Source organism: Diorhabda carinulata, chromosome 1 (genome assembly GCF_026250575.1).
Source record: "Diorhabda carinulata isolate Delta chromosome 1, icDioCari1.1, whole genome shotgun sequence".
Classification (NCBI taxonomy): domain Eukaryota; kingdom Metazoa; phylum Arthropoda; class Insecta; order Coleoptera; family Chrysomelidae; genus Diorhabda; species Diorhabda carinulata.
Window position 1 is genome coordinate 2083747 of NC_079460.1, and position 11925 is coordinate 2095671.

The 11925-nt window shown below is 31.0% G+C and overlaps 1 protein-coding gene across 1 annotated transcript in view; it reads right to left on the reverse strand.

Annotated features, from left to right (window-relative positions):
* LOC130897448 (pituitary homeobox homolog Ptx1) overlaps positions 1-10467 on the reverse strand; it is a 69924-nt gene extending 59457 nt beyond the window's left edge. The window contains exons 1-2 of the mRNA XM_057806304.1: positions 10148-10467; positions 1851-2195 (exon numbers count right to left, since the gene is read on the reverse strand). Of these exons, the coding sequence (XP_057662287.1) occupies positions 1851-2121 (271 nt within the window). The 5' untranslated portion in view covers positions 2122-2195; positions 10148-10467. The remainder of the gene's footprint in view (positions 1-1850; positions 2196-10147) is intronic.
* Positions 10468-11925: the final 1458 nt, after the last annotated feature.

The following is an 11925-nucleotide window of genomic DNA, read 5'->3' on the forward strand; positions in this document are numbered from 1 at the left end:
GCAGAGAAAGCCAAGAAAACATAAAAATGGGAATGGTGAAAAAAGTAGAGAGGCCTACTATACTGTACAGCTGTGAGACATGGAATCAAAATCAAATAGTCCGTATGAGAATGGAATTCTGAGGAAAATAGAAAATAAAAAAAATTAGAGTTAAATAGTTGGAGTAGCATAACAGAAAGAACATTCGAATCCAAAAGAGCACGTGAAAAATATAGAGGAAGACTAAGAAACACATGGATTGAAAAAAAAAGTAGAGGAGGCAAAGATAATAAAAGATCCAACAAAAAAAAAGAAAGGTATGGAGAAAAAGTATATGTCGTATCCCCCAATTAAACATCCATGCACCTAAAAGTGATCTGGTTTAAGATTAGATAAATAAATAGAAAGAAAAAGAAGAAAAATTAGGTAACGATGGAGGCGAAGACGATCATATATAAAATTTCCACATTTAATTAGAGAAGATATTCTGTTTTCACGTAAGATTCTCCTTCTGGAAATAAGACTATTAATCGTTCAGGGCATGCGGTTTTATGGATTTTAATTGTCGATAAAAGTTATCAATTATAGGATTATATTTTATCAGATGATAAAATTTATGGCATGATGAGTAACGACATAGATTTTTATATTTATGGGGTACTTTAAGACACCATTATAAAGAGAAACGACTGTTACAAAAATTAATACCGATAGATAGATAATTGCTTAATGGATATTGAACACTGTCTTTATCGAATAATTATTCAATATTGAATTTTTTTTTATATTAGTAATACCGACGTCATTTGGAGAGAAAAATAAAATCAAATTTACCATTAAAAATTTTGTGGTAGATAAATTGCTAGGGATTGTAGTGGTAAGCTATGATACTGTTGTTTTGTATCTGTGTTTAATTTAATCTGTCGTTTATAATAGACTACCTTGTATCTATGTATCAGTGTTACGTATCTACTATAAAAAATTGAGACAGATAACTAAGTATTTTATCTCCATATTGATTGGCCTTATCTTCAATTTTGTTTATTTTTTACTAAAGTGTCAAGAAATAGTATTTAAAAATTTCACCGTAAATATATTCACTATTTGGGAAAGGTATCTGAAGAAAACGAAAAAAGTGTCTGTTTAAAAACATAATACAGAATATCCCTTCATATGAGGCAGATGTTTGGCCAATGACAACAACAATAAAAAACATTATAAGAGGAGGTGCCTACATATCACAAGAGCCGATAAAATAAGAAATATGGCAACATTGGAGTGTCAATAACAAGTAAACTAGTAAACTAGAAAACTGAGCACTGCAATGATATGATCACCTCCAAATAATGCCAGAGCACATGTGTTCAAAACGAATACTGAAGCCTTCAGAGAAAATAGGAAACATACATTGAGCCCGCGATGATAGATAGATACCTGAATCTAGAAGACTGGAACTGGAAGAAAAAAGAAAATGTATGAGTAGTATCTGCTGAAAACTAAGCTTAGAAGAGTTACAAAAAAAGCTACAAATAGATTGGTGAGGGGGATACATATATAAATAGAATACAGGTAAAAAGAAGATAAAGAAAGTTGAATTGCTAATTTCATTATTCCAAAACTTGTGATAGATTTCTCTACTATCTACTGTGAAGCGAATGAATAACCAAAATCTTCAAAATATTGAAGCATTTGAGATATAGAGAAAACTCGATATAAGCAAAAAATAATCGCAAAATTGAGTTATTTGCTTTTTAGATTTTATGAAATTCAAAGAAAATAGCCTCAAGTGTATAAAAATTTGATAACGAACTAATCAATTATTTACTATCAATAGTATCAATTTACTATCCAACTAGGAACGAACTCACCACGTTTCAACTTCTCCAGAGGTTCGTGATGCAGTGATGGCGTATGAGGTACCACTCCGGGATGATGCGGCGATTCATGAGAGGTCACGTGATGACCGAGAACTGACGATGATGTACAGCTCATTATTCCGGAAATAGCCGAGCTCACGGAAACGGTGGTGTCGTGTAAAGGATGATGACCGTGTATGTCTGAATTGGCTGAAGACGTAGTTACACCAGTCACGAGGTCTTGAAGACACAACGACGGGTCTTGTAAGGATTCTAAACGTTCCATTGTAAGGTTGATTAAGTAATAGAGATTTTATTGACTGTATTCAGTTTGTTGATTGTAATTTCATAATTCTTTGGCTGAAAATGAAAAAGAAATATATGTTAATAAATGTTAGCTTTTGAAATTTCTTATCAAAAAGTTGGTATTGTGAATTTCATTTTCAATTATTTATTTAAACCTCCGTGTCTAATGCTCTTGGTTTAAAAATAGACATCTGAGTTTTTCACGATAATCTATAATTTATCTGTATCTACATCATATCTAAGCTAAACTTGACTTACTTAAAATTCTAAACTAATTGTTACACAATACTGTTATTTTTTTTATGTTTTATAGGGTAGTTCATTTTATTAATATACTAAAATATAAATAATAACTAAGGTCTTCAGCAACAGTAAAAAGAGTCGACTATGGGAACGATACATTCAAAGTTGCATGGGTTTCTGAAGTTAATTGCCAAGATTTAGATAGCACAGAGGTATTTGTATTTAAGAAAGACGGAAGTTCTTCCTTGATGCACCGGACATATTTATTTTTCATGTTGGTAGCCATTTACGGTATTCTGTAGATGCGAAATGCGAGATTGAGGGTTATATGATTATAAATGAAGAAAATTATTGCCTATCATTCATTAACCTACTTTCCAAGACTTAAGGGTTGTGATGAAGTCTCAAAGATGTAAGTACAAACCGCATTTTCTTAAGGTATGATACAGAGGGACTAATCAATGGGTGTTAATACATTTGGATCTTAAACTTCGCAAATTGCATCTTAAATTGGAGAAACACAAATTGTGGCGTGATAATCGATCAAATCAAATGACAAGTAGGATGGAAATCAGCAGTTCTAGCGACTAGTTGCGTTGGAGAGAGTATTAGCAATAAGAAGAATGTTTCAAACATCATAGTGGAAATGCAGCCTCATTGACTTTCTATTGATTTCTTGTCACTTAGAAAACCGAAATATAGATATTTCTAATAACCCCAATTTTATTTTTATTTTTACAAAAATAATTATCAAATATACAAATAAAGATTTTAAAACATACGATGATAATTATCCCTATCAAATAAGAGAGAAGTTGACATGAAGAATAGACTTCACGTTTCTTGGGTTGTTAATTTGCTGTGAAAACACGTGTTTTCTTTTTCTTACATATATAGTTTACCATTACTGTTATCCTGTTATTTTTTTTTCATTAATAAATATGTATGAATAAATACAGTCAAATTCATTTATCTTTTAAGAATTCTCCTTTTCTTTCCTTATTATGTTCTCACTGCCAATCCTTAATGCATAATTATAGTTATTATTTATTAATTTAAAACAAATATGTTTATATTCTATGAATGTGTAAATAATAGATTAGTTACCTGTAAATAATCTACAAATATGAAATAGTTTGTACACAAAATCTAGTCTACCTATAATATTTCTTCCAATTGTCACAAATCACCCAACTAAAATCACTCAGTGCTAAAATCTGGAGATCGCTTAAAAAGACGGTAAGTAAATCCAGGTGCGACGTGAAACAAAGACCAAAAGTCGCTTAAGTCCACGAAAAAAGCTGCGGAGCTTAAAAACAGCTTTGGCCAGGTTTAGATCGGATCATGAAGCGTCGCGGCAGCGCGGTGAAAGGAGACGACATCGGCGTCGGTCTGAGAGCTTTGCAGATACTAAGCTCGACGCGTTTTCTCTGCTACAAAGTCGGACCGCCCTCCAATGCGCCTCGTTTTGTCTAATTTTCCACTACCAATACATTCACTCATTATCAGATTGTTTTCAATCTACTTGTATACAAGTATAACTATAGTTATTTTCTGCTGGAATTGATTATGATGAATAGAGTATGAATTATATCATATTTTTCTAGAAATGTGAAAAATAATTTACCCAAACTTTTTTAACGGAAAATTTAATATGACGAAAACGTTATAGATCATAAAATATACAGATTTAAATTCTTGTAATAATATTCATTGTTCCACGGATTAAATTGTGTTTTTGACAGTTCCAAACCTTGAAATCACATATTATTATTAGTGAAAACGATCATTTTACTCTTTAATCAGCACATTCCGCGTGATTCGGAACAAGAAAAAAAGCAATTTCTATTCGTTGGTAGATAAACTTCTTAAGAAAAGTTTCAATCCCTTGTTATATAAAGTTCGTAAAGTGATTCAGTTATTGGGAAATTTTAATAATTTCAAATTTTTACAGCGTACCAGAGGTGGTTTTGAAAAGAATGAAATTAGGTAATCGATTATGTGAAATAAAGGTGATCCGGTTGAATTGCTGAAGCAATTAGACTGATACTATCAATAAAAATGATCACATTTAAAACAATGGTGCATGCGAATGGTGGTCGTTCGCTCAAATTCAACGATAATAGGCTAAAGCGTATGTACAGGTCCGTACAAGGAGTAGTTTGAAACACAATTTTCAACAAAAAAAATTAATATCTATATAATATGAATTATATAGATAAAAATTAGTTATAGTCAATATTTATGAACGAGTGAGTAATAAAATGATGAAGCTTTCATAATAAAATTCGAGTTCAATCGGGTTTAGTTCGCAATATGGTTGAGATCTAACCACTGTTTTTCCACGATTTTCTGCAGTTTCATCAACTTCATATTTTTCAAATTTCACTTTATGAAGGGAACACAAAGAATGCAGTTTTTTCTCACAGACCTGTGAGTCTTTGTAAGTCTTTGAATTTAGCCTTCTTTCCAATAAAATAGACTTTCTGCAAATATTTTTCCAGCGAAAACCTATTCCTTGTAAAAGTTTCCATAATGTGTTTAGGCTCATTTCGAACCGTAACAAGAACTTAGTCTACTGCCGGAAATTGTTTCCTAAAAAATAACTCTTGAACTTTCTTTCAAAGTTTTTCTTTCAAATTTTTTATTTGAAATTTTGGTTCTCCTGGACTTTACGTGCTGCTTTGAGCTCGCCACATTTCGTTTCTGTAATAATAACTAATTCCAGAGTGTCTGTAAATTATTTAAAACAATTAAAGGACCGTTCACGCGGTCCTTCCAAAGTTTCCACAATTACACTAGACTTTGCAATGGATTGCACACTGCACCTTACAAGCTGCAACTTTTAAGAATTCCTTACTATATGGAAAAACCTAAAATAGTATTTTTGGTGAAATTTGTCGTGAAGAGATTCTTGAAATTAAAATAAAACAAAATTTCTTTTATTGGCAAATAGGTACTTATATCCCTAATAATACGGCTATGCAATTTTTAATATACAGAGCTTTCTACCATTTTGTACAGCTTATTGTTATAAAATACCATTAAAAACATGAAAATTTGTTTTAGCTTCGGTACATTCATGAAAAGTTTACGAAAGATTATTCTGCAATAATATTTAAATCATCGTTTTAAATTAGTAAGTAGGTTTTATTACTCTCTCGTGTAGAAAACTAGACAATACATTCAGGATTCACAAAAACAACACAGGAGATAAGTTTGGTCCAAGAACAAGCTAATTCCAAACAAACCCCTAATGAGTTCAAATGTTTGAAAGCAATTGCATTAGACACAGAATCTCTACCCAGACATTAATTTTTAACTGAATTATGATGAAAGTAAAATATTTCAAAGTTATTTTTGGAATTTCGAAACAACAGTATCAATGTATTGAGAAATATATGGTTCTAAAACCATATAAATAATAGTTTTATCATTTATTTACCAACAGATATAATTCAGAAGCAAATACGCAATGACATTATTATTTATAAATTTTCAATTTCAATACCTAACCATATGCTTTGAAACATCTCTTGCGTTTAAAAATAAACACATTTTGTGTCAATTATCAACTAAAATGTTTAGCAGAGTCTTATAATCCCTCTTTAAGTCCGTTCCTAATCAGAGTTGAGTCTGAAAATCTGCGGGTATATGTAGAAAAGTTTCACCAAATTCCAGGTCGACGTGTCGGACTAGACACAAATCTACAGACTTAGACCCAGCATTCCCAGGACTTAATTCAGGATTTTGACGGTTTATTATAAGAAAATAATGAACGCAGTGGTTATTATCTTGGATTAGTTTCAATGATATCTTTCAACTAGTTACAAAATCCGCTTGAGCACACGAATTTAAGAAATAAAAAAGAAGACTCCTAAAAACTATCTATTATGAGGCTATTTAATAGCGGTAAGCTTATCTAGACACAAAGTATTGAAGATAAAACAAATTATAGCTCTATGGATTTGTGGTTTTAGCAAATCTTGGTGAAATAAATCCATAGTTTTTTTATTAAATTTTTTAATAATAATAATTTTTATTAAATTGTCTTGTTTTTAGGTTTCTTCTAATTAAAAATTAGTTATTAAACAGGTCAAAATGTTGACCTATTTCGTTCTTTATCGAATATATCAAAAGTTTTATATATACAATAATAAACTCGTGGGGAATCTGGTATGTAGTGTGTGTTTTTTATTCTCCACTATTAAATTAAGGTGCAGATGTACAATATGTATTTCGAAATAATTTTTCCCAAGTTATTAATTTTCAAAAATATGTAACAAATATTAATAAACTTACAATTATTTGCATTAAAATTTTTAAAATAGTAACTTTAATGCAGTTCTATTATTTGTTTTGGTGTTGATGACCTTCCAATCTATTTTCTAACTATTGAGATGTCTGTCCTAGATAAACGTTACAATCATTATAACGTATTTCATATATAATATCAGTTCTTCTCTTTTTGGTTGTCTTTAGTTTAGTGAAATATTTTGATGATGTATTATGTCCTGTAACACTTATCCTAATATCATATTCATTGTAATAATTCGATAGTTCTTGGGAAGTTCTTGTTTTATGTTTCTGTTTGGTTTCTCAATTGATTATAGTACCTGTTTATGTTTTTTGAGGATTATTATTACATTTTTAATTCAGTATATATTTTTTTAATTGGAAGTATAGTTCTAATTATCGATTATAAATTCTTATCTTGAAACTACTCTGTCTAAGAGAGATCCCCTCCTATATCTAAGAGTGTTCTCACAAGAATTCTTTACACTTTCTTCTGAATTTGATCATTTTTGTAGTACATCTCTTTAGTTGTTTCTTTTCTTCTTGCTACAAATTGTTGTAGTGCTTCGTTTTCTTTACTGTCTCTAGTATTATGAAATTTCTCCAAGTTTTTTTTTATATATCTATTCCTGGTCTTTCTGCTTCCTAATTGTCATTTTTAATTTTGTTTTTAGTAATAAACGCTGTGTGTGTCTCCGTTTTATCCTAGCAGTAGTTCTACCATGATTTTGAATTGTCATTTTCAATATTAAAACTGAGGTACGCTTAAAAGTATCATATACACGAGGAATATGGTTCAGCAAATATTATCAGAGAGATAAGTTGTCAATAAACATTATAAAAAAAATTTGTGGACCAAATTTTACAACACATGTGGCTCCTAGATAAGGAATGATTTATAGTTGACTAACGTAATTTATATCCATTAGCGCTGTATATTATTATGTTACCGAGTTAACCGTTTATACGTTAATATCACGGAAAACGATTAGAGTGTGTCCGTAATGACGGTTCTGATAGGAGAGGTGGTACACTGTCAGGTGATAATTTATGTAAATAACGTGCATATTAATTTACGATAGTTGAGCGCCTGAACATTCTGGTGGCTTCGCCTTCCTTGGTTTATCGATTTTGGTGGTCGCTCTCTTCCTCCAAATCTATTTCATATTGTCAAAAAAGAAACAAGAGAATTCTGTTCTTTGGCAGAAAAATCGTGATTTTTAATCACACCCTTATAACACACTTTTGGAATAATGAAATCTCGACTACTAACCTATAGCCATTTCATTAAAATATTTGTTTATTATATGCTCAAACTTACTTAGTTTATTTTGAAGCAGGTGGTCAAGGATAAATATTGTTTCCATCAGAATTTCAGATAATTTGTTTCAATTTCAATTCTATATCTAAAAGACGTTCCAGTAATCATTTTAATATAATTTATACAATATGCAAAGTAGTCACTATCTCGAAAATAAACAGAATGTGAGGGGTAACAAAAAAAATAATATGAGTAATTCTTGGTCTAGTGAAGATCCAACAGTAAATTTGCCAGAGAAGAAAGTATCAAGAAATATTTGAAGAAATACGTGGGAAAGACATACTAAACAGATTAAAGTGACTGAGACATTTGTTGAAGAGACAACTGGAAGTGTAGAGACAAAGGCTATTCTACAATACCAACTGGGAAGAAGACCCAGATCGAAATGGTTATTAGACGTAGAAGCGCAAATACGCTGGATGGATGATGAGGAAAAGAGTTCGGAAACATTAACAAAAATTAGCGAATACGTAGATGCACTACTGAGCCGACGATGGGGTCACATAAGGTGTTAAACCATATATTATAATGGTATTAATATTGTTATCATATCTATCTTTGTTGAAGGAATATAATGAACGTTGATATATCAAAAGTTAAGAAATGCCTAATATTTATCATGTATCACAATAAGTTAACTTCGATTACCTACAAAAAATAACTTTATCGAGATTTTAATATGGTACGTAGCAGTCAACAAAAAAAGATATTTAATAATCTATATCCTAACCAAATCCACATGACACGATCTACTGGGAGTAATTTCATAAAAAATGTTAACCAAATTGATGGCGTAAAAAAAAGAACACAGAAAAACTGCATCACGTGTTGATAAGACAATTCATACTTGATATTTCTCTAATATCCGTAATCATAATTTGATGATAATAAACTTCATCAGATGATGATTTTTATAGATGTGGATAGTAAGCTTATCCAATAAAGTGAAAAAATTCACTATGAAGCAGAATCTAAATAATTCGACGTAGATTTGAAGGCGTGATTATATCGAATCGTGCCTCCAATGACCCGATATGAATATTTTCGACTATTTCATGTGTGGTAACTTAAAACAAAACCTACCAATATTCAAAAATTGAAAGGAGAAGGATTACTACAAAGATAAGAATAAATAATCAGACAGGGATGTTACAAAATATTTTATAAAGTTTTGAAAATTGCAAGAGGCGACATTTTGAATATCAGCCATAATTTCCATTACTTTTTGTTTTCTTATTTGCTTATTATTCGTATGTGAACCTTCTTTGAACATGACATAAAAAACTAAAGAATTTTGTTGCATGTTTTCTGCGGCATGATTTGAAAAAATATTCAACTGCAACAATTTCTTTACTAATTTATTAAAAATAGATTTTATTATAAGTTTTCTGTTAGGTTACATATTATTAAAAATTAAATCTCGGAGTGTATTGTAAGCAATAAAGAACGGTCTCCAAATATTTGACATTTTCGAAAAAAAGTTACTTCCATGAAAAGTTGAGTAAGAACAATCAAATCACATTTTGAAATAACAATCCTGTTCGAAAACATGAATGTTTTTTATCTCTACAGTTGATGTATCCGATATTTCCCGACGGGGAAATATCGTCTGATAAAATAATTTCATAGCATTTATATTATTACAGAAATAATAAACAATAATAAACAGATATGTTAAGTTGAACAAGATGGTGAAATTTCACTTAAATAATTGAAAATGAGATGTAAAACATGAAATTGTACTAAATCATAATTTATACTACACTGTTTTTCCTTTATTTCTTTCATATTTCACAACGCTGTCAATATTCTGATTTCTGATCTTTTTTGTAAATTTAGAAAGCGTGAAAATTTCATTATAAAAATGGAAACAGAAGCATGCTAGCGACGATAAGTAGCTATGCAAATTATGTGCTTATTTGAATTCAATTTTTGGTTTCAATTTGGCTGAAAACATTGATAATGTCCGTAATTAACTAGATAATAAAAAATTTGTGAGCATCGACAAATACTTAGATGTACAAAATGTACATTTTTCTAATGAAAATACTTGGAAAATATATGAAATTTTCATAAACTTAAGTAAAAAATAGAGTGAAATTAAAAATAACTTAATCTAAAATTTATCTATATATCTATAACTAACCTTAAATATTTCGTAGTCGTGTACAGGAATTTGATGAGCACGAAAAAAATCACACAAGTCTATCACAGTCTCAATAAACACTACACCACACTTGAACAAAGTAACCTGGGAAATTATCTTTTTATTCGTTTAGAAAAACACGATCGTCGTCTGAAGGGTATGATCTTACAAATCAGCGTCAATCGCAAAACTCGACGGTTTTCAAGAAAATCCCTAGGAAGTATTAAAAAGTCTTAAGCGCTTAGCGTCCGTACAGGATATCGGTTTAGGAGTTGATTCTGTAAAGTCTCAGTAATCTGGGCCACTTCCCAGCGCGGTTTAATTCTAAGTCGTCTACTCTATATATCATCGTAGGAGCCTAAGAGGCAGAACCGAGAGTGGCGCGCGATCGGCTTCATTCGATTCTATCTATCTTTCTCTAATACTAGAACGCACTGTTGCCAAATCCAAAAAATCGGTAGTGTGCTCGATTTTTGAAATTATCTACTTCCTTGCTCTCCTATGATATTCACTCCAGAACTGTTTTTTGCTTATAAACCACCCTCCATGTTTCTCAAAGTCACTTGCTCTAGATTAAAACGATTCAGTTGGTTATCCTTCTATATTTTTCATTTCTTTTATTTTTCCCCCATTTTCCTTATTGAAAATCACATCAAATCCTCACTGAGGAGATTTTAATAGAAATAAACATCCTGATATTAAATTAAAACCTTGTATTAAAAAAATAATTCGATTTTAAGTATATAATCATCTATATCAACTTTGATATTAATCTATATGAACTAAGTCCACATGCATAATACAAAACTAACGCGGCAACCTTGCTACATATTCGGTCTCTCATGTATCGTAGACACGCCCCTACTAGTAAATTGAGGAGCATGCGTGAGTATGTCATGTTTTCTATCATCCCATCTCCTTCTTTCCTATTTGACAGGTTATTTTGCATCGCTAGAGCTTTTATTGATGGGGGGCGGATACTGTAAGGCGCTAAGTCAAGAGAATCACGATACAGGATAGTTCATCTCTTGTATATTGATACAGGATTATGGTTATTTATAGTAATGCCATGATTCTTAATTTAGGATTGTTGGATTCTTCGGGTTTAAGAAGACGAACTCGGATTACTTGAGTTGTTGGTTTTCCGAATTAATTTTTATCGCCCAAAAATATTTTTTGTTGAATTATTATTTTATAGAGGTGATTCGTATTTGGTAACGTATGTCCCAATAGTTTTGGCACAAAATAACTATATATGTTGGTAATGAACTAATGAACATCTATTGCGAGTATTTTTCTAAAAATTCTACGCCGTATCTAATTGTTCCTCATTAGCTGACAGGCCTGAGGTAATTAATGAAGGCTATCTTGTTGTGGTATAAAAAGTTTGTTATTTGGATGTAGTCAAGTTTTAGTTGTCCTTGCATAATGGTAGGATGGTGAGTCCAGCCAAAGCATTATATCGTTTTTAACGTGATTTTGACTTACAAAATCATTCAGTTTAGTGATGCAGTTGTTAATAGGTATACCTTTCAGAATCTACAGTTTTCCGCTTTACACGACCTACATAAGGTCTGCGTATCTCTCTTGGCAAAATCGCACACGAGAACACTTTATCAGAGAGTCTTTTTGCTTTCTCTTTATATTTTACATTGTTAGGGCACTCTTCTATATTGTCCGAAAATCACAGTTTCCTTTCATTTTCGATTTGCCAAGTGTGAAGTATTTTTCATCGTCCACTCTCAGTCGCAAAATTTATGCACCTTAGTTGACGACAA